General features: G+C 40.3%; 1 protein-coding gene across 1 annotated transcript in view; it reads right to left on the bottom strand.

The window, feature by feature from the left end:
• The window catches only part of LOC309629788 (methylcrotonoyl-CoA carboxylase subunit alpha, mitochondrial), a 76,308-nt gene extending 58,207 nt beyond the window's left edge, over window positions 1-18,101 (bottom strand). Inside the window, exons 1-4 of the mRNA XM_082394295.1 lie at window positions 17,876-18,101; window positions 15,463-15,509; window positions 12,486-12,622; window positions 9,314-9,409 (exon numbers count right to left, since the gene is read on the bottom strand). Of these exons, the coding sequence (XP_082250421.1) occupies window positions 9,314-9,409; window positions 12,486-12,622; window positions 15,463-15,509; window positions 17,876-17,964 (369 nt within the window). The 5' untranslated portion in view covers window positions 17,965-18,101. The remainder of the gene's footprint in view (window positions 1-9,313; window positions 9,410-12,485; window positions 12,623-15,462; window positions 15,510-17,875) is intronic.
• Between the last annotated feature and the right edge of the window lie 6,524 nt (window positions 18,102-24,625).

The following is a 24,625-nucleotide window of genomic DNA, read 5'->3' as shown; positions in this document are numbered from 1 at the left end:
TTCTTTTAAAATAATAATTAAGTACGTTTAATTATAACCAAGAGAATGTAAAAATAAAAAGCTTATCCAACCCCATTTCAAAATAGTTATGTCCAAGGAACATTTCAAAATAAAAGCAGTAAGCTTCAGATGTCTGGGAAACTCATGTGAATAGAAAAACCCACATCTTAGTGACAGCAAACAGCAAAATGCTAGATAGTGAATAAAATGTTAAATAATCACATTTTGATGTCAGCCTGGAGTTTTGCTCCTTTTAAACCAAAGTTTAATTTTAGTCATTTTTCATGAAATGTCAAATATTATTTATATTAGGCAAAGTAAAACAGGCCTACATCCCAGTCCTCCCTGGTTTTTTAACAGCTTTTTTAAAGGTATGCTTTACAATGCATAACATTCACTCATTTCCAGTTTGATGAATTTAGCAAATTTATACAACTGTGCTATAACTGGACTATAAATATAATCCGGTTTTAGAACACTTCTACCAGAAGTTCCTATGTACCCATGTGCACAAATGATTAATCCTTGCTCACAGAACCAGGCAACTACTGACCTGCTTTTTCTCTCTATAATTTCGCCTCTTTTAGAAGTCTCATACAATGGAATCATATAGTCTGTAGCCTTATATGTATGGCTTCTTAAACTTAGCATAATTTTCTGTGGTTCACCCACAAACGAAAAATGAAATACTGATGCATGCCACAACATGGACGAATACAGCACATTTGTTTACAGATTGTATGGATATATCATATTTTGTTTTTTATTAATTTGGATTTTTCCCAGTTTTTGGCTGTTATGAGTAATGCTGTTATAAACATGCATGTACAAGTCTTCATTAATTTTTCTCAGCAATGTTTTATAGTTTTCAGTACATAGGTCTTGAACTGCTTTTGCTAACTTTATTACTAAGTATTTGATTTTCTTTGATGTTATTACAAATGTAACTGTTTCCTTAATTTCATTTTCAAAGTGTTGGTTGCTAGCCTCCTTTCTTTTGGAACAGATACTTAATTTGACAGAACCCTGATTAACTAGATAAATACTCTCCCTTCATAACTAAGAAGAAAAGCAGCTGTCTCCTTGCAAAAAATAATATTCAAACACATTATGGGAATGGCCTCAAGAAGTTTAATTAATTTCTCTTAGGGTGAACACTTTAATATATCCAAACCACAGTATCCTCGAGCATCTGAATTGATTAAAAAGGAAATCTAACAATACTACTATTACCAGCAGGCTAATTCCAAGCCATCAGGCATGTATCTAGCTGCCAATTCACCCTGGTGGATCACAGGATTGTAAGCCTGTTTAGATTGTTCATCCCATAGTACTAATATGCCTTTAACAATAAAGACAGAAAACTGGCATCACCTCCTACCCTTAAATCTCTACCAAAATAATTTCTTCCATGTTTTTAGTTTGTGTCTATTCTGCTCTGTGCTTGTTCAAGCATATGCACAGGTCCAAAGTTGTTGTTGTTGTTATTAGCTCTGTCTTCAGCAAAAATGAGATGTGTCCTTTCCATGGTGGAGGGGACAAGCCATACTCTTCAAATTCTTTTTTTTTTTTTTTTAACATTTTTTTATTTTTGGCCGCATTGCGTGGCTTGCAAGATCTTAGTTCCCCGACCAGGGATCAAACCTGGGCCCCCGGCAGTTTAAGTCTGGAATCCTAACCACTGGACCACCAGGGAACTCCCTCAAAAATTCTTTTTTTTTTTCAAATTCTTATTACCAAGAATTTCCTACCCACATCTGTGATTCTTATGACATTTGGATTTCCTTTTGGTCAACCACATAGATGACCAGTATTTAGTTAAATAACTTGCTATATTCATTAAAGTTACTTGTCAGTGATTTTGAAACATCTCGAACAAAGTTATTCATTCCTGGTGGCACATTAAAAGAAACTGGAGCACTTTTACAAAACATTCATGTTCAGGATCTAATCCAGATAACTAAAGGAATAACTGAGGTCTGGCAAAAGCTTTTCACTAAAGAATAATATACTTACAAAAGAGTGCACATTATAAGTATACAGCTTTTATAAACATAGTTTTCATAAACTGAATACACCTGTGTAGACAACACTCAGCTCAAGAAATAATCACTAGCATTCCACCAGAGAGCATAAAGCTCCCTTCCAGGTGACTTTAGGCCCCTCCCACAGTACTGTATCAACATTCTCTTTAAAAGGCTCCTCAGTGATTCTAATCTTCAGCCAGCACTTACTACTACTACCTCTTTCCCAGCCAGAGAAGGCCTGAGAAAACTGACTGTCAAGAGGACTAGCCTAATGAACATGCTTACCATTACATCTTTTAGATTCTCTCAATACAGTCATGTTACCAGGCAAATCACCAGAAATTTAGCTCAAGTGTAAATTTTACTCTAGCATCTATAAGAACGCCTATGTTAAAATGGCCACATTTAGAAGTCTACATGGAAACACAAAAGACCCCAAATAGCCAAAACAAACTTGAGAAAGACCAGAGCTGGAGGAATCATGCTCCCTGACTTCAGACTATACTACAGAGCGAAAGCAGTCAAAGCAGTATGGTACTGGCACAAAAAGAGACACACAGATCAATGGAACAGGATAGAGAGCCCAGAAAAAAAACCCACACACTTGTCAATCAATCTATGACAAAGGAGGCAAGAATATACAATGGAGAAAAGACAGTCTCTTCAATAAGTGGTGGGAAAACTGGACACCTACATGTAAAAGAATAAAATTAAAACATTCTCTAACACCATATACAAAAAAAACCTCAAAACGGATTAAACACCTAAATGTAAGACCGGATACTATAAAACTCCTAGAGGAAAACACAGGCAGAACACTCTGACATAAACTGCAGCAATATTTTTTTTGATTCATTTCCTAAAGTAAAGGAAATAAAAGCAAAAATAAACAAATGGAACCAAATTAAACTTAAAAGCTTTTGCACAGCAAAGGAAACCATTGCCAAAATGAAAAGACAACCTACTGAATGGGAGAAAATGTTTGCAAATGATATGACTGATAAGCGATTAATATCCAACATATATAAACAGCTCATACAACTCAACATCAAAAAAACAAACAACCCGATTAAAAAATGGGCAGGAGAACTGAATAGACATTTTTCCAAAGAGGAAATGCAGATGGCCAACAAGCACATGAAAAGATGCTCAACATCACCAATCATCAGGGAAATGCAAATCAAAACCACAATGACATATCACCTCACAACTGTCAGAATGGCTACCATCAAAAAGAAGAGAAATAACAAATGTTGGTGAGGATATGGAGAAAAGGGAACACTTCTACACTGCTGGTGGGAATGTAAATTGGTGCAGCCACTGTGGTGCAGCCACTGTGGAAAACAGTACGGAGGTTTCTCAAAAAATTAAAAATAGAACTACCGTATGACCCAGCAATTCCACTCCCGGGTATATATCTGAAAAAAATAAAGACACTAATTTGAAAAGATACATGCACCCCAATGTTCATAGCAGCATTATTTACAATTGCCAAGATCTGGAAGCAACGTAAGTGCCCATCAATAGATGACTGGATACAGAAGATGTGGTATATGTATACAATGGAATACTACTCGGCCATAAAAAAGAATGAAATTTTGCCATCTGCAGCAACATGGATGGACTTGGAGGGCGTTATGTTAAGTGAAATAAGTCAGACAGAGAAAGACAAATACTTTATGATATCACTTATATGAGGAAATCTAAAAAATACAACAAACTAGCAAATATAACAAAAAAGAAGCAGGGAATTCCCTGGTGGTCCAGTGGTTAGGACTTGGTGCTCTCACTGCCAGGGGCCTGGGTTCGATCCCAGATTGGGCAACTAAGATCCCATAAGCCGTGCTGCGCGGCCCAAAAAAAAAAAACAAGCAGACTCACAGATATAGAGAACAAACTAGTGGTTACCAGTGGGGAGAGGGAAAATGGAAGGGGCAAAATTGGGGTAGGAGATTAAGAGGTATAAACTATTATGTATAAAATAAGCTACAAGAATATATTGTACAACATGGAGAATATAGCCAATATTTTGTAATAACTGTAAATGGAACATATGCTTTAAAAATTGTATTTGTATAAAAAAAAAGAATTCTACACTTTTGGCAAACTTCTTTCAAAATCACTATGCACATGTCATTCAATGTCCTTTATTACAGGGGTCCCCAACCCCTGGGTCACAGACTGGCACCATTCCACAGCCTGTTAGGAAGCAGGCTGCACAGCAGGAGGTGAGCGGGGGGCGAGCGAGCGAAGCTTCATCTGTATTTACAGCCACTCCCCATTGCTCGCATTACTGCCTGAGCTCCACCTCCTGTCAGATCAGCGCCAGCATTAGAGCCTCATGGGAGAGCGAACCCTACTGTGAACTGCGCACGCGAGGGATCTAGCTGGGGAGTGGCTCCAAATACAGATTATCATCAGCAGAGAGGCTTGACTGAACAGAGACCATAGTAAATCAACTGCTTGCAGACTCATATTAAAACCCCATCAGTGGGCTTCCCTTGTGGCACAGTGGTTAAGAATCCGCCTGCCAATGCAGGGGACGCAGGTTCGATCCCTGGTCCGGGAAGATCCCACATGCCGCAGGGAAACTAAGCCTATGTGCCACAACTACTGGGCCTGCGCTCTAGAGCCCGCGAGCCACAACTACTGAGCCCATGTGCCACAACTACTGAAGCCCTTGCACCTAGAGCCCGTGCTCCGCAACAAGAGAAGCCACCACAATGAAAGAGTAGCCCCAGTTCACCGCAACTAGAGAAAGCCCACACAGCAACAAAGACCCAATGCAGCCAAAAATAAATAAATACATAAATAAATTTTTAAAAACCCCAAAAACCCCTATCAGAGTGTGGCAAGTGAAAACAAGCTCAGGACTCCCACTGATTTTGCATTATGGTGAGTTGTAGAATTATTTTATTATATATTACAATGTAATAATAATAGAAATAAAGTACACAATAAATGTAATGTGCTTGAATCATCCCAAAACCATCCCCCCACCCTGCACCCGGTCTGTGGAAAAACTGTCTTCCACGAAACCAGTCCCTGGTGTCAAAAAGGCTGGGGACCGCTGCTTTATTAGAAGGATCAATATGATTCTTCTTCCAAGTCAAAGTGAGGGCAAGGTTTGCTCCCTTAATTGGTAAATATCCTCTTATTAAAGAGCCCTGTAAATTGTAACCCACCAAATTTCCTTTTTGATCAGGGCTGCCAGGAAGAACTAAAGAAGCTTTCCTTGGCCTAAGTTTTCTGACTTAATTCCAACCACTATGCCCCAATAATAGTCCCATATTACTTATTTTTTGCTTTTATCTTAGTCTTAACCACTATCTGTAATGTTGCAAGTCACCTCAAATCTTGACTATCCAGGCAAAATGTGTGAAAATTATTTACTCTTTTCTCATTGTCTGTGTTATTATGGCATCTAAAATAATACTAATCCAGATAGACAGAGTTCACAAATTCCCCAGAATTAACATATCATAAACTTGCTATAGAGTCGTTACTTAAAGAAATAGGCAATAGGGCTGAGAGTCAGGATACTTTTGTTTAATTCTTTCTCTTTCAATGATGAGACGAGTTTTGCTTTCAAAGCACCTGAGGACCTTGAAAAAATGCAAATTATGCATAAAAATGTAAACTACAGTGGGCTTGGAGTGTGGCCTAAGAAGTTGCATTTCTACCAAATGATGCCATGGACCACACTTTGAGCAGTGAGACTACATGATTTTGGGTATCATGTATCCTGTGCATTTTATATTTGTAAAATGGCGGTAATAATACTGTCTCATGTAAGCTCAAACATGCGATAAATACAAAGTGACAATTATGTTAAAGTGCCTGGATTCCTAAGGGCCTTTTACTCCAAATGATAACTAAAAAGCTTTAGAAACAAGCATATTTTAAATACCTGTGTGTATAAATCAGTGCCTACATTGTTCAGTCTAGAAACTCTGATTCTAAAGAAGAGAACATAGATGCAGAAACATATAAATACAAAACAACCGCATATATTCATTAATTCAAATTAATGACCCTCTGTGCCAGGTCATGGGAATGTTAGGAGGTAGAGAAAATAAGTCTCAGTTGTGGGTTCTTCTCTTAAACGGAGCACAAGTGAGTTGAGGAGTCATGATATGCATTAAAATTGTTAAACAAGAAAATAGCTAATTAAGTATAAAGATGACTGGAACAGGAAAGCAAATGCTAAAGGAAAAGGGAGACATCAGTCTGACTAGAGTCATGAAAGTAATTGTAAGAGGCAGGAATTCCAGTGGCAGTGAAGGGCAAGACTACTGCAATTGACTCCTAATTACTCTGCCTGCTGTGTTTGTTATCACCTCACCTTTGCCCCATCCCGCTAGCCTATTCCCCACCGGCAGCCACAATGATCTTATTAAAATATAAATCAGATCACCTCCCTCCCCTGCTTAAAATCCTCCAATAGCTACTTAGAATGAAATGCAAACTCCTCAGTAAGGCCTATAATGCTCTGAATGATGCTGTCTCTACCACTCTCAGCTTCATCATCTACCACGTCCCTCCTGTGTCAGTTGGTTTTCCAGCTCCAAACCCAACCTCCCACACTGAGTTTGGCGACAGGGCCCTGCAAATTACTGTTCTTGCCAGCTGGTTTCCCATCAGGTTCTGCCAGCAGGGGTCACTGTAGGGAAACTGGAAGCCAGGGAAGCTTCCTGTTCTTCCACCCTGGGCAGCAGCAGTTCCCGTGTTTAGTCTCTCTTGGAACTTCCAGAACCAGCCTCATTAGGCTCCCTGCAGCCAGGTAGGGCCCCTCCATAGAGAACTGAGCCAGAGCTGCAGAAGGTCCTTCCTCCAACCTCTTCCCCAGCCCAAGGGGTGGTTATCAATACCTGTAGTTTTATCAGTAGGTAATTTCAACATACTTTTTTCTCTTCTAGTCCTCTAACACTGGTGGAACTAATCCCTAAATTAATCTCCCTCTGTTGAAATATCTAATGGAATTTCAGTTTTACTAACTGGATCCTGAATAACACAGCCCCTCATTGCCTTCACTCCATCCACACTGAGTATTTTTGTCCCTTGACCACAAGCTTATACTCATCTCAGCGTCCTGGCAGTCCCATGTGACTGAACCTTTCTCGTCAAGTGCTTCATATGGCTGGCTTCTTCTCATCAGGCAGGTCCCTGTTCAAGTGTCACCTCTTCAAAGAGGCCTCCACTGATCACCCTATTTAAAAGCATTTCCTAACCAGTCTTTACTCCCTTATCTGGCTTTACTTTCTTCCCATCACTTATAACATTCCTAGTTATATTAGTTCTTTTTTTTTTTTTTAAAGAAGCATTTCTTTTTTTTTTTTTTTAATAAATTTATTTATTTATTTAGGCTGTGTTGGGTTTTCGTTTCTGTGCGAGGGCTTTCTCCGGTTGTGGCGAGCTGGGGCCACTCTTCATCGCGGTGCGTGGGCCTCTCACTGTCACGGCCTCTCCCGTTGCGGAGCACAGGCTCCAGACACACAGGCTCAGTAATTGTGGCTCACGGGCCTAGCCGCTCCGCGGCATGTGGGATCTTCCCGGACCGGGGCACGAACCCGTGTCCCCTGCATTGGCAGGCAGACTCCCAACCACTGCGCCACCAGGGAAGCCCTATATTAGTTCTTTACTCCTTTAAATATTGGGTTGGCCCAAAAGTTCGTTCAGGTTTTTCCGTAACATCTTACGAACAAACTTTTGGGCCAACCCAGTATTTATTTTGTGCCTCACCTACAAGAGTGTAGCTTCAGACATAGGGTATAAACTGTGTTAGTCATTGCTGCATATATGCTTTATTTTAAAATATTTATTTATTTGGCTGCATCGGGTCTTAGTTACAGCACGCGGGATCTTCGTTGCGGCATGCGAGATCTTTCATTGCGGTGCTCGGGCTTCTCTTTAGTTGTGGCGAGCAGGCTCCAGAGTGCACGGACTCAGTAGTTGCGGCACACAGGCTCTAGAGCGCATGGGCTTAGTTGCGCCGTGGCATGTGGGATCTTAGTTCCCCGACCAGGGATCGAACCTGCGTCCCCTGAATTTGATGGCGGATCCTTTACCACTGGACCACTAGGGAAGTCCCTGCATACATGCTTAGAAGCTGGCACAAAGCAGGAGACCAAGTAACGTTTGCTGAGTGAATAAATGCATGAATGATATGAGAAGGAGGAAAAGAGCATTTCCGGCACATGGAACAATATAAGCAAATGCCTAGAGAAATAAGCATGATGTGTAAAGACAGAGGAAAGTTCATTGCAACCATAATAAACAAGTGGCGATGAGAAATAAGTTTTGACAAATACTGGAAACTCTTAAATGCTAGGCTGAAGAGTTTGAACTTTATCTTATAACCACAAAAGATGTACTAACTGGGGAATAGGATGAGAAAGGGGTGAAGTTATTGAGGAAAAAAAAAAAGAGCAGGTGGCGATAATGAAACAAGGGTTTAAGAAACATCTGTCTTACATCTGTCTTGCAGTAAAAACAACTGCTAGCAGTTATCTGTCTAGCACAACTCATTGGATGGGCAAGGGATTTAGAAGTAGGGAAACCAGCTGAGAATCAGAAATCCAGATAAGAGAGCATAAGGTCTGGCTGTGTGATTAAAAAGAACAACTTCTGGAGACATTTCAAAGAAAGATTCAACACAAGTTGGTTCCTATTTTATTTTGAAGGATGACAGATATAATAACAGCAAAATTTTGAGTCTAGGATATTGGAAACACAGGGAGCGGAGCCTTAGAATAAGACTGGGAAGTCAAGAGGGAAAAGGATTTCTTTCTTGATTCTATTTTTCCTTGTAATTTAGAGCACCATCTATTTCTCCCAAAGAATCCGATGTTCCTAGGATCTGGCTTTGAAGGTAGAAGAGCTGAATTCCCTCTTAATTTAAATTTGTAATTAAACCCTCCCTCCACCTGTTTCCCCAAAGATCTAAAGTGCACAGGACTCAGTAAGACGGTAGAGTGGCTGAGGAGTGAGAAGCGGCACGCCTACTTTACAATAACAATCCCATAATCAAATGTAAAAATCTTGGGAACAGCTAAAAATAGAGAACGAGTTCTGTAAATAATAAGCAATTTTGTGTAACCTGTACAAAACTTACTCCTTTTGCAATGCAAATTTCTTCTTTTTTTTGGCCACACCACGTGGCATGTGGGATCCTAGCTCCCCAACCAGGGATCAAACCTGCGCCCCCTGCATTAGAAGCGCAGAATCCTAACCACTGGACCGCCAGGGAAGTCCCTGCAATGCAAATTTCTTCATGACTCTTTTACCTGTGCAGCGGAGATCTTGGCCACTTGAATGATTTTCTCCATAGAAAGGTAGCTCTGCTGTGAGGGAGCGGGGCCGATGGAATGTGCTTCATCTGCCTGTTGAAGGAATATTACGTGCTTAAAAGACCACACAGCTGGTACACACTAGTACACTATACAGAACTGCTGCTGGGTCATCTTATTATTATAAATAAAAATGCTGGCTCCTAAGAACAATGAAAGAATTGAGAAACAGAAGTAGCAGCTCATGTCTATATTATAAAAATAAGCCAGTTTGGAATCTTTCACAGGAGGAGGGTACCAAAACTTGACTTTTATGTATAAAACACACACTTAGAGTGAAATTAAAGTGCCTTGGGTTAGAAGGCAAGAGGCATTAGTCACAGTATTATTATTAGCAACAATAGTAACCTTAAATGTAGTTAATGCCAAAAATGTACAATTTGACAACAGAGACAAAATATACAACAGATGTATACAGTAAGAAATAAAATTACAAAGTTTCCTTAAGTTTATATAATTATTAGAGTATGATAATACCCCTTCTATACATTTATGAACTATTTTTATATTGTCCCTTAAAACTTTCATATAATCATAGCACCCCTTGAAGCAGACCAGATACACAACATCATTCATTCATTCAAAGACTTACTGAATGCCCACTATGTGCCATGCTTTGAGGTGAAGCTGCCTATACATCAGAAAATAGGACAAAAAAAAAGAAAATAGGACAAGTGTCTCTGTCTAGACGAAGAGACAAACATCAAACATACATTCACACACTTAATGACAGCTGTGATAAAGGCCAAGAAGGAAACACAGAGGACACAATGCAGGTAAGAGGAAGAGGATCAGGTTTAGTCTGGTCAGGGAAAGGCTGGGAGGGAAGGTCAAGGGGCTCCTTGACCTGGGACCTGGCCAGGCAAACAGGCGGAGGCGGTGGAGTTTGGAACAGGAATGCAGATGGGGGCAAGCCTCACTGGCAGAGAAAACAACACATACGAAGGTCCTGGGGTGGGAAGAAATCTGGCCCATTTGAGGGACTGAAGGAGGCTGTGTGGCTGGAGCAATGAGTATCAGGGGTTAGGGACCAGACATGTGGCTGGAAGACAGGGGGATGCAGATTTCAGAGGGCCTTGTGGGAGGTTAAAGCTTTGGATTGTCTCCCAAGGGGACACATGATGAGACTTTTTAAAGTGTGTGTTTTTAATTTAAACTTTTAATTCCACAATACACAAATCCATTCTCATTCTAAAGACTGTGAACAATAATACAGAAGCAAAGGAGTCCTTTGGCATTGCCCCTCTCCCTCATTCTAAACCCCTTCCAGATATAACCTCTATGATCAATTTGGGACATACCTTTCCATATCCACATTCCTATTTATTTGAATATATTTATATAAACATACAACAGTTTTAGTTTTTGTTTTTACACCAATAGGATCAAACTCTAGAGTCATCTTCTGCAATTGTTTTTTTCACTAACAGTATGTCTTGAGAGCTCTTTCCTTGCTAGTACACACGTCTACCTCATTTTTTTATAACAATTGCATAACGTTCCACAGTATGAAGGTACCATAGTTCATTTAATCAGGTACCTCTAAATGGACATTTAAGCTGTAATGGCAAATGGATGCCGGCAGCATCTTGTGCATGCCTCTAGGTGCACATATGTGTGAGCATGTCTCTGGACACAGATCTAGAGGAGTGTTTGCAGGGCTGGGTGAAAGATATGACATTTTAATCGCTCTTGGTTAATCATCCCTTGAAATGGTGTCACTAATATACATTTCCATCAATAACCTAATTTCTAACCACATTAACCAACACTGAATACTATCCATCTTTTAAATTATTGACAATCTGGAGGATGATAAAAAGGTTTAAAGCATTTAAAGCATAGGAGTAACATGAAAAAATCTGATTTTTAAGCTATCAGTCTGGCTGAAGTGTAGAAAATATTGTGGGAGGAGGTCAAGGGTAAAGTAGGGAGACCACATACAAGGCTACAGCACTTGACCAGGCAAAGATGATAGCGGCTTTGACTTAAGGTGCAGGTGGTAGAGGGCAGAAAGAACTGGAAAGAAATGTTTGAGAAGCAGAACTAACAGCAATTGGAGATTGTCTAGATGGGGAAGGGGGAAGGATGTAGAGAGGGGAGGAAGATGGGAGATATTCAAAGACTCCCAGATCTCTGGCATTATTATTTTTATGAGCGATGGTGTTGCCACCTACTGGGTTAGGGAAGTCTGCAAGAAAAGCATGCTCAGTACAGATGAAAGGTGATGAGTTCAATTTCAGACATATTGATTTGGTGCCCATCCAGGTGGAGGTGTTGAGTGGGAGGCTGGATAGACATGTATCATGTTCAAAAGAAAGTCTGGGCTAGAAATAGACATTTGGAAGTTTTTAGCAAAGCCACAGCAGTTGATGATATGATCTAGAGTGACAGTATACAGTGAGAAAAGAAGAAAATGGAAGATTCTTAACAGGGGAGAGGAAAAGGACTCCACAGCACAGGAAGACAACTAGCCTTGGATAGGAAGAGGACAGATGCAGATGCAGCGAGCAGATTCTGTGGCAGGAAGCTCAGTTCTATGTCCTCTGTGACTCAAGATCGTCTGCTGAGAATAGGTGGTAGAGGGAGAGTCAGAGGTTGGAATGGAGCAAAACTGGTTTGAGATAGTCCCTGCACAGAATTCAAGGGAAAAGTGGCAGTGTGGAAAGCCCAGGTGAAGCTCGTCATAATTTTACAGTTAAGTCAAGGCTCAGAAACATTAAATGACTTGTCTAAGATCCCTTGGCCAGTAACTGGTAGTTGCTAAGACTGACCTCGATCCTTCTCCTGGTACGTCAGGGATCTGGATGTGCGCCACTGACAGTGTCATCTGTGGGCCAGCCACATTCTCTGAACCGTTTTAACCAATCCTTGATGAGACGGGACCTTGCCTAGAAGTCAACTACACCACTAGGCGCACAGTGTAGCTCCACTGGTGTTACGTTTGGAAAAGGTTCCCAAGATAAATTTTTAGTGAGCAGTTTGAGCTTACCTACTTAGACACTGTTAATACTAGCAAATATAAGCTGTCAACAAAGAAGTAAAATACTGACACAATAAACAAATACGATCACTTACAAAATTTGACTTCCAGTTTTTAACAACGTACCATGTCAACATGCATGGAATTCCTGTCGGCCTCACTATAAACAGCCACAGACTGTACGCCCATTTTTTTGGCTGTTCGTATCACCCTGCAGGCAATTTCTCCTCTGTTTGCAATGAGGACCTTGGTAATGTTTCGTCCTGTTTAAAATACCATGAAAACCATACACAAACGTTACTGGGGAATTAAGGAATGAGAATGCAAAATATAGTTGTCCCTCAGTATCCATGGGGGACTGGTTCCAGGACCCCTGCAGACACCAAAACCCGCAGATGCATAAATACTAATACTATATAAAACAGTGTACTATTTGCATATAACCTACCCACACCCTCCGGTTTACTTCAAATCATCTCTAGATTACTTATAATACCTAATATAATATAAATGCTACAGGGACTTCCCTGATGGCACAGTGGTTAAGAATCTCCCAGCCAATGCAGGGGACATGGGTTCGAGCCCTGGTCCGGGAAGATCCCACATGCCGCAGAGCAACTAAGTCCATGCACCACAACTACTGAGCCTGTGCTCTAGAGCCCGTGAGCCACAACTACTCAGCCCATGTGCCACAACTACTGAAGCCTGTATGCCTAGAGCTCATGCTCTGCAACACAGAGAAGCCACTGCAATGAGAAGCCCGTGCACCGCAAGGAAGAGTAGCCCCTGCTCGCCGCAACTGGAGAAAGCCCACACACAGCAACGAAGACCCAACGCAGCCAAAAATAAATAAATAAAGTAATTAATTTTTAAAAAAATGCTACATAAATAGTTGTAAGTACAATGTAAATGCTATATAAATAGTTGCCAGTGCACAGCAAATTCAAGATTTGCTTTGGAAACTTCCTGGAATTTTCAAATATTTTTGATCCTTGGCTGGTTGAACCTGCAGATGCGGCACCTATGGATACTAGAGGGCCAAATGTAAATATTCTATGATATTAACTAGGTTATAAACATTTGTTTTGGTAAAATCAGCATAACAAAGTCTCAAATAACCATTTTAGCTAATATCAGTGCATTTCTTTTCAATGTCCAATATTTGTAGATGTTGCTACTTGTGTAGGATAAAGTTAGACCTTGGCAGAGATAGGGTCACTTTAATTTATAGTGTCTCTATTGTCTTTATTGTAGACTGTCTCTCTGGGTAAACCAAGTTATCTTCTTTGCCTTTCATTTTTTTTGTTTGACTGTTTGTTTGTTTGTTTTGGCTGCACCGGGTTTAGCTGCGGGACTCAGGATCTTCGTTGTGGCATGCGGGATCCTTTGCTGCGGTGTGCGAGATCCTTAGGTGCAGCATGCGCTCTCTTAGCTGTGGCATGCATGCAGGATCTAGCTCCCGGACCAGGGATCAAACCCGGGCCCCCTGCATTGGGAGTGTGGAGTCCTAACCACTGGACCACCAGGGAAGTACCCCCTCATTGTGGGTTGTTTTTTTTTTTAACGTCTTTATTGGAGTATAATTGCTTTACAGTGGTGTGTTAGTTTCTGCTGCCTTTCCATTTTGACCTTGATTAGAATCAATGTCAGTGTGATCAGATCAGGGAGAGCTGTTAATAAGCCTTTAGAAGTCATGAAATTCAAGATACTCTTATTAACATAAATTCTTACTCAGCTTCTTCCATTTAAAATAAAATTAAAAGATGCTTTGTTATGTCAAAGATCAAATTACAATAGCTAAAAAAAAAAAAAGCACGGTTAATAATAACTAAACTTTAATACCGATTTTCTATGCCCCAGGTCCTCTGCTGAAGACTCAACTTGGACTTAAATCCTCACAGTCATCCTGTGAAGCAGACGCTATTATTATTATCTCAATTTTGAAAATGAAGATATTAAGATTGAAAGAGATACTGCTTTCCTGAAATCATAGAGCTAAAAAAAATGGTAGCTCCAGGATTTGAACCCAGGTTAACTTCACTCCAGAATGTGAGCTCTTCATCACTCTGCTCCACTGCCTCTATCCCTCTGTACACAGGGGTGTGTGGTTCTTGCAATATAAATGAATACTGCACCAGTTCACTGGCTTCAGTGTCATATGACATGTTATTGTATTAATAAATAAAATACACTTCCATCATCACACATGAAATAAATGTTTTTGACAGTTTATAATATTTATTTTTCTCAAAAAATAAAGTTTTATATAATTTAAAAGTATGTTTTTCGGGACTTCCCTCGTGGTCCAGTGGTTAAGAATCAGTCTTACAATGCAAGGGATGCCAGTTCGATCCCTAGTCGGGGAACTAAGATCCCACATGCCACGGGGCAACTAAGCCCGCGCGCCACAACTGCTGAGCCTGTGTGCTCTGCAGCCCGCGTGACACAACTGGAGAGAAGCCTGTGCACAACAACAAGGAGCCCACGCGCCACAGTGAAGGATCCTGCGTGCCGCAACTAAGACCCGACGCAGCCAAAAAATATTTTTTTAAAAAAGAAAAAAAGCTCAGCATCATTATAAAAAACAAACAAAAAACTGTGTTTTTCAACAGGGATCTATAGAGCCCAAGCTGTCACAAGGGGTGCTAGGGTGAAGCATGCATGTATATGTTGGAGGAGGGGGCTACACTCAGTCAACCGGAAGTTACACTTTTAAATGTTTACAGTTGGGAACTCCACGTGACATTTTATTTGAAAAAAAAAAAAAAAATTCCAGCTACTTGAAAGAACTGTTTTCAAGCACTGATTTAGACCATCATATTTATGCTTTTTCAATTCAATACACTAAAGAGGGGCAAACAAATAACAACATAAACATAAAATGTCCTTAACTATTTACCTATATATTTTAGACTCAAAAGCAAGAGAGATTTAACATAAGAGGTGAAAACCATTGACTCAATACTAAGACAGTAATCATGAATATCCAAAACGCCAGAAGTATATAAAAACTAATTCTATTATGCACACATTAAATCATTAAACATTTCCCTTTCTTACTTCATAACCTGAAACAAGGCCAAATAGAAGAGGGTGTCAGTACCTGTGGTAGTTGCATACTTCATGGCTCTTTGCTTCCAAGTCCATCCCCTATAAAATGAATCCAAATGGAATTATGATTAAACAGGATATGTAAGATCTGTCATTGTTCTCTCAAAAGAATCTCAATTTTTAAAAACTTGCAACCAAGTCTAGATATGACTTTAGTTACATTTAAACCTTAAGCCTACAGAGTGATTCAATAAGATTTACTTTGTGGGAAGAAAACGAATCTAGAAATCAAAAGTTGCAGTTCTGGCTGTTCTCCCCGGTACTAAGTGCCCTTGACCAGAACACCTAACTGGCTCATTCCTGAGGCTGGCAAATGACCACGGAGTCAGAGACAATTAGAAAGCCAAGGTACTTCAAGATCATCCAGTTCAGCTTGTTTTCAAACTTTTTTCACCAGAACCCAAAGTAAAAACTATGTTTGACTTCACAAGCCAGTACACACACAGAAGTTTCATGAAAGAAAATTTCCCCTATGTTTCGATAGTTCCTGTTCTATTCCATTTTATTAAATAAAATGTCCTGGGAAGACCCACAGGTTAGGCACTTGAGTTCCACAAGATGGTTTTCTCAGGAGGCTACTGCTTTCCCACATCTTTCCAATCAACTGACCTCGCTTTCTTGATCTTCAATGGGGAGGTGGGGATCACAGCATCCTCCCATCACAATCTTCAGATAGGCTTACCAATAAGATTCAAGGCCTGTCCCGGGCAATGTGTCTATAAAATGGCTGCTTCTTGGTAAATCCAGCTTAAGACTCTTATTCGGTTTTAAGGACATTGCTGAACTAAAGTTTTCTTCTGCCATTTTCCAGTGAAAACCAAGAGACAACCACCTCCCACATACACACCACTTAACTATAATCTTCTATCCCAGTGATGTTCTGATTGGTCTATTCCATTTTTCACCATTATCTACACTACAATTTAAAATGGCTTAAAAAACGTTAAGAAGTTGCTTCCATGCGATTATTCCACCGATTCAAGAATTTCTATACCAGTTTCTCCTCGTTTTTAAAATTCCACCACTAGACTAGATTTCTTTGCTGAGTTACTACAAAATCATGACATAAAAAGACATGTAAACACCCTATATACCGATAAGATTTTAATTCTACATGCCATTAACAACTCTAACATTTTCCAGGGTGACAACCACTTGAGAATGGTTCTATACATAATAGCTAAGATTTGAGAGGGAGAGGGAAGTGAGAGAAAATGGGTCTGTGTAATATCCTGAAGAGCCCTGGAAACCTAAGAAAAGAAAAATCAGGAGAAAAAGAAGAGCACTAACATTGCTTTCATCAACTGTCATGTTTTGCTCTGCTACAATTAAGTAACTGAAAATCTACATCCATACAATAACTTTTGGATAATAAAAGCAATAAAAAAAACTTAAGACAAATCATTGAGTCTGCAAAGGCTACATCTATGGATTGATTCATATGCATCAGATTGTTTAAGCCTCTTTACATTAACATTAATTCATTTAATTCGCACAGTCTAAGGCACTAGTATTATCTCTTCTAGCGATAGTATCATCACCTCCTCCTAGGTAAAGAAATTGAAGCACTGAGGATAATAAGTAACTTTCTCAAGGTTACTCACACACCCAGAGTAGCAAAGCTGAGACCCCTGCCTTCTGAGTGCAGAGTCTGTGCCCTGCAGCACTAAGCTATACTATGTTTCCAGAATGATGGAGGAGGAGGGAAGAGAAGGCAAAGGAAGCTAAAGAAGCTTGCTACCTGGAAACCTGAGGGTGTCTTCACTGCCAGTAATTGTCTCCGAAGCTTAAAATCTGAAACTGATCTGGAGTCAGGTTAGTTAGAGTGAGTCATCTGATAGCTTTGTTCAAATGTGTGTACAAAGCTGTTGACAAAACCTCTCAGCTCTCCGGAGACAAATTTGCTTTTGTTAACTTGATTCATTTCAGCAAACGGAAAGAACTCCAAGAGTCTTTAGCATCCTGGCGCCATTTCTTACCACCAGTGTAAACTAGGGCAAGTCTTTGACCCCTTCGGACTTCGCCAGAAGCGGGATCATAACAACGCTCCCCAAGGAGGGAATGCAGTGAAAACACAGTGTTAATGGCTAGGAGCTGTACAAGCGTTATTCTTGCCCCTATGGCGAGGGGAGCATGGAGACGGCAGGCCCAGCTCCACCCCTCCCCCACTCCACAAAAATGGGCAGAATGCTGAAGGCTGGATGTGTGGAAGGGAGAAGAAAGTGTGTGTCTCCCTCCCGATGCCGAGACTGAAAGCAGAACCTCCCCCGGACCGGGCTGGAGTTTTTCTTCCGTCCTCCCCTCCTCCCCCTCTACCGTCGGTCCCTCCGCGCCTCTCACACGCCGCACGAATCCATTCACCCCCGGCCCCGACACTGATCCACCGCCCCTCCACCCGCCGTTACCTCGGCGGCAGCAGCGAACTCGGGACTCGCTGCCATCGGTTCCTCTCCGCCGCCACCAGCAGGACCGACAACGCAGAGGCCGCCGCCATGTCCGGGCAGCCCCGTCACTCTCCGACGCTTAGACACAGCAGCTGTGTCCCACTCACTGCAAAACCTTGCCTCCGCTCTGCTAGCCTGTTGTCCTCCGCCGGCCACCGTCCAGGTCAGAGCCAAGCAATAGGCGAACCGAAGGGCGGTGGGGGCGTCTCCACCAAAACAATCAAAGAACAGAGCAGGGCTTGGGTGGCGGCGATTGGCCAGTCGGTACGCGTGCCGCGGGGGCGCGGTCGCCGCTCCCTCCGCCCCTTGCGCCAACCGGAGGAGGGGTCGGTTATGTCCTCAGCCTTCCTTGGACTCGGATCGCTGTTTCTTCCCTTGGCCCTCGGCGTTCCTTCGTTCTGGAACACTGCTCCTGACCATTATTATTAAAGCCGCAAGGAAGTGGGCGAGGCAGAGTCATGGGGAAAAAGTCAAATGGGGTGGAGAGCAAGATAAAATTCTCTAGTGATCTCAAGAATGGATAAAATAAATAACTAAAATTAAACTTAAAATTTAAAACCACCCTGAGCTTTTAAAAAAGTGTTTTAACGGACTGTTGAGGAAAAGAGGAAGTCAAAACCGAATTGCAGAATATCTAGAAAACAAAAGTACTGAAAACACTACATATATATGCTTATTTGATTTAACTAAAGCCGGGCTTATAGGAAAATTATAGTGAACGTAAATTAATCATCCAATTTAAGGGTTAGAAAAAAATACATAAATAAAGCATAATAAAGAAAGCAGTAAAGATTAAAAAAAAATAAATGAATTAAGAAAACTAATATCGAAGCACTAAGTCCAGAAGTTCAGAAAATAAGTCAATAAAAAAAAAATAGTTAACTAATCTAATCAGAAGTAAAGGGGAGAAATGCACACTTGCTATGATTAAAAAGAAAAAAAAAGGTAAGTGGGGAAAAGGTGCAGGTATAGAAAAAAATTATAAATTTGTAAGAGACTATTTTGCTCAACTTTAAGCAAATAAACTTTGAAAACCTGGATGAAATGGATGCTGTTCAAGATAAGAAAATACAGTTTACCCAAATAGACCCTGAGATAGAAAATCTAATTAAACCATTACCACAGAAGAACAAGAGAATATTATCAAAGACCTATCGTTCCTACTGCCTTCATTTCCACCTTCACCTCCATCCCCAAAGCATGTGACTCACCTTGTTTCACAAGGAAACTCCACCAAAATGGTAAATAGTAGTTGACCCCAATGCTAGTAATTCTGACCCAGAGCACAGAAAAAATTGGAAGTCCTCCAAAATCTTATGAGGTGAGCATAACATTGGCACCAAAATCTAACAAAGATAGCACACACACACACACACACACAAAACTATAGTCCAATTTCTTCACTTATGAATATTAATGGAAAAATCCCAAGTATATTACTAACTAAATTATCTGGTAGCATATGGAAAGAGTAATACACCATGATTAAGGTTTATTACAGAAATGTAAGAAGATTCAATATTAATATAACTAATTTTATTAATAGTTTAAAAGAGAAAAAATTGTATCATGTTAATAGATGCTTAATAGGTCTGATAAAATTCAACATTCATTCTAGATTTTAAGACTCAATAATTTAAGAGTGGTATTGGGACAAGTGGCAAGCCCTATGGGGGGAAAAAAAGTTGAATCCCTACTCACTCCTCATACCTAACACCAAAATAAGTTCCAAATGGATAAAAGATTAAATATAAAAGATGAAATCATAAGAGTGCTAGAATATATCATAGGATATCTTAAAGAAGGAAAGGTTTTTCTAAGTGTAACACAATACTCAGAAACTATAACAGAAGAATTGATAAATTCAACTACATAATTTTTTTTGAAAATCTGCACAACTAAACATATATATAGAAAAAAAGTAAACTAGGAATAATTTTATAACTCTTATCACAGATGAAGGTCTACTTTCCTTAATATATAAATAACTCCTACAAATCAATAAGAAAAAAGATCTATAATGCAAGAGAAAAGCTTCAAAGAATATGAAGAGACCAAGGGAACAGAATAGAGAGCCCAGAAGTAAACCCACGCATATATGATCAACTAAGCTTTGACAAGGGTGCCAAGTGCACCCAATGGAGAAAGAATAGTCCCTTCAATAAGTACTGTTGGGAAAACTGGACATCCACATACGAAAGAATGAAACTGGACCCTGCCTTACACCACTAGAAAACATAGGGAAAATGCTTCTTGACATTGGTTTTTTATTTTTTAGATATGACACCAAAAGCAAAGGCAAAAAAAGCAAAAATAAAGTTGGGACAACATCAAGCTAAAAAGCTTCATCAGCAAAGGAAACAATTAACAAATGAAAAGGGAATCTGCTGAATAGGAGAAAATATTTACAAACCATATGTCTGACAAGGGGTTAATATCTAAAATGTAGAGAGACTTTATACAACTCAATAGCAAAAAACAAATAATCCAATCAAAAATGGGCAAAGGACCCAAATAGACATTTTCCCAAAGAAGACATACAAACAGGCAACACCTACATGAAAAGGTGCTCAACACCACCAGTCATCAGGGAAATGCAAATCAAAACCACGATGAGATATCACCTGTTAGGATGGCTATTATCAAAAAGACAAAAGATAACAAGTGTTGGTGAGGATGTGGAGAAAAGGGAACCCTTGTACACTGTTGGTGGGAATGTAAATTGGACAGTCATTATAGAAAGCATCATTATTCAGAGTCCTCAGAAAATTAAAAATAGAACTGCCATATGATTCAGCAATCCCACTTCTGGACATATATCTGAAGGAAACAAAATCAGTATCTTGAAGAGATATATGCATTACCACCTTTATTGCAGCATTATTCACAGAAGCCAAGATATGGAAACAACATAAGTATCTGTTGACTGAATGAATGAATGAAGACTATACACACACAAACACACCACAGTGGAATATAATTCAACCATGAGAAAGAAATCCTGCCATTTGCAACAATGTGGATGAACCTGGAGGACATTATGCTAAGTGAAATGAGCCAGATAAAGATAAATACTATATGATCTCACTTATATTTGGAATTAAAAAAAAAAGTCAAATATATAGAAACAGAGAGTAAAATGGTGGTTACCAGGAGCTGAGGGGTGGGAGAAAAAGGGGACATGCTGGTCAAAGGGAACAAAGTTTCAGTTATAAGATGAATAAGTTCTGGGGATCTAATGTATAGCATGGTGACTCTAATTATGATACTGTATTGTATATTTGACATTTGTTAAGAGAGTAGATCTTAAGTATTCTCATCACCTGACTGTGGTAATAATTTCACAATGTATAGATATACCAACTCATCACATTGTACATGTTAAATATATACAATTTTGTTTGTCAGTTATACCTCAATAAAGCTAAGGGGGAAACTAACAGGTATAAAGAAAAAAAAAAGAATATGAGGAGTTCACAGAATAGGAAATGTAAATAAATGTAAAAGGCACTTGACCTTATTACAAATCAAAGAAATACAAATTAAAACTATAGGGCTTCCCTGGTGGCGCAGTGGTTGAGAGTCTGCCTGCCAATGCAGGGGACACGGGTTCGAGCCCTGGTCTGGGAAGATCCCACATGCCACGGAGCAACTAAGCCCGTGCACCACAACTACTGAGCCAGCGCTCTAGAGCCCGTGAGCCACAACTGCTGAGCCCTCACGCCACAACTACTGAAGCCCACACGCCTAGAGCCCGTGCTCCGCAACAAGAGAAGCCACCGCAATGAGAAGCCCGCACACCGCAACGAAGAGTAGCCCCCGCTCGCCGCAACTAGAGAAAGCCCGCGTGCAGCAATGAAGACCCAATGCAGCTAAAAATAAATAAAATAAATTTATTAAAAAAAAAAAAAAACTATAATGATATACCATGTTTCACCTGTCACATTAGCATATATCAAACGTTTAATAACACTGTAATTAGGGGCATGAGAGTGTTACCGTTATTGAGTGAAAATTGGTACAACCATTATGCAGAGTACTTTGGTAATAGTTATCAAAATTGCAAATTCACAAACTTTTGAAACTAGCAAAGCTATTTCTTAGAAATCACCCAAGATATACTCACAGATATTTGAAATGATGTCTATTAAGGAAACATTGTTTCATTGTTGGAAATAACAAACTAATTAAAAGAGACTGGTTAAATAAATGTACGGGTTACATTTAATGGATTACTATGCAGCCACTAAAAAAAGAATGAGACAGCACTATATGTACTCATATATTAAGATTCATTGATGAGTGACAAAAGCAATGTGCAGAACTGTGATTATTCTATCATTTGTGTAAGAATAGGAGAAAGAAAAAACATACATGCTTATGTATGTAGCAATAGCCTCTGGGAAAGAAAAGTTGTTGGCTCCAAGACAGGGACAGGATAGCAGGATAGTGACAGCTTTTTATTATACACCCTTTTACATACTTTGGATTTGTTTTGACATAACTTCAGACTTACAGAAAAGCTACAAGAATAGTACCCTTCACCTATAAATCCCAAGTGTTTATATTTTACCACATTTGCTTTATCTTTTGTTCTCCATGTACCCACACACACACACACACACACACACTCATATACTCATACTTTTTTTTCTGAACCATTTGCAAGTAAGTTGCAGACATGATGCCCTTTTTTACTCCTAACTACTTTAATGTGTATTTCCTAAAACAAAGAGATTCTCTTACCTATACATGCTCTCTGAACCTGCTTGGGCTTGATCCTGGATGTACCATTTCCATCTTGCAATTGATTACTGTTAGACCCATCCAGCTTTATTACTTAGTGGATTTGACAGAATCCAGCTCAAAAATGGTCAATTCCGGATATATGGTCACTTAGTGTCCCAAGGTCAAGTGTTCCAGGGCCCAGTAACATGCCAAGAGCTGTTTCTCAAAGGGTATATATTTCTCTGATGCAAATGGCATGGCCGTGGCCTTGCTCCCGAATGCCCAGGGCCTGTTATGATTCTCCCACTAGAGTTTGCCAAAAATTTCGTGCTGTACCTTTGCTCACTGCTGAAACCTCCAACACCGTAAGGTCTGTCTGAGTGTCTGGCTCAAGCAGCAGGGCTGATTGCATCGTGGCCTGGAGTTGCTGTACTGCCCTTTCCTGATCTGGCCCCACTCAAAACTTATTGCTTTCTATGTCACCTGGTAAATGGACCAGAGGAATTTTCCTAGCTGTAGAATGTTGTCACCAGAACCCAAAGAGGCCCAACTGGCTCTGTGTTTCCTTCTTTGTGGAAAGGTTGCAAGATGAAAAACATCTGTATTTTATTTTGGAGGGGATATTCTGGCATGTCCTTGATCCTCTGCGTCCTTAAATACTTCAATGAAGTAGTCAGTCCCTGAATCTTCATACCTCCTGGAACACATGTGTTTAACCAAGGCGTCCAGCATAATAATTGCTCCATGCTTGTCCTGTATAATTAGCATGATGTCATCAATGTAGTGGTTCAATGATATTCCATGGGATGTCTGTGCGGTCCAGATCACTTTGGATTACATTATGACAGAGGACAGGAGAGTTGACAAGTTCCTGGGGCAAAGCTATAGATGAATATTACAGAGCATGGGCCAACAACTAGCCTTCGTAGAAAGGCAAGTCAGCCTGAGCAGTGGCTGGTCCATAGACTATCAGTGCCAGGGCTTGAGAGGCTGTTCTCCTGGGGGTGTGCTACATCTGGGGCAGAGGTGGAAGCAGGCTGGAATCAGCCCTGCTCCCATTACCTTTTGTATAGGTTCCTATTAAACCACTTTTCTTTGTGTATGCACTGGAATTTCTATACCCGAGTTTCCCCCCAGAAGTAAACCAGTAATTCTACCTTGACAGTGGACGTGGGGTAGACAGCATCCAAGACAGCCCCCCTTGATTTCTACCTCTCCTGGTCTTCACTCCTACATTGTACCAGGCATGGTCAATGTGACCAACAGGATACAGCAGAAGTGATGGCATGTCACTTCTGTGATTAGGTGGTCGTCTCTCTCTCTTGGGTCACTTGCTCTGGGGAAAGCCAGTTGCCATGTCGTGAGCATCCCTTTGGATATGCCACATGGTGTGAACTTGGAAGTAGAATCTTCAGCCCCATTTGAACCTTCAGATGACTGCAGCTCTGGCTAACAGCCGAACTGCCACCTGGTGAGAGACCCTGAGCCAGAGCCACCCAGCTAAGCTGCTCCCAGATTTCTGACCCTCAGAGACTGTGTGAGATAATAAATGCTGTTTTAAGCTGCTATGTTTCAGGGAAATTTGTTACACAGCTATAGATAACTAACACAGGACCTCTTCTGATCTATCTCAGCCCCTACCAGACTGTCTGGCGTTTAGGAAGTCCTTAATCGATGTTGGTTGGATGAATGAATGAATGGGTAATTGTGGCAGCACTTAAATAAACCAGTAATCCAGTCAGGTAGTCTGGGCTGAGAGTTGAGAAATTTAATTTATAACTTTAATATGGTTTATCTTCTCAGAATTTCAGTTTCTCTCAAATAGGTCTTCCTACCTAGTAATAATGTGGCAGTGGAGAATAGAACAAAATAAATTATTTCTAGGAAGACGATTTAACTTACTGATTCAAGCAACAACCTCCACTAAGGTTGTAAACAAAATTTTTAATAGCACAAAAACCGAATTATAAGGAACGAATGACA

The sequence above is a fragment of the Balaenoptera borealis genome, assembly GCF_965194805.1.
Source record: "Balaenoptera borealis genome assembly, chromosome: 5".
In the NCBI taxonomy this organism is placed as follows: Eukaryota; Metazoa; Chordata; class Mammalia; order Artiodactyla; family Balaenopteridae; genus Balaenoptera; species Balaenoptera borealis.
This window is presented reverse-complemented; position numbering and strand designations above follow the sequence as displayed.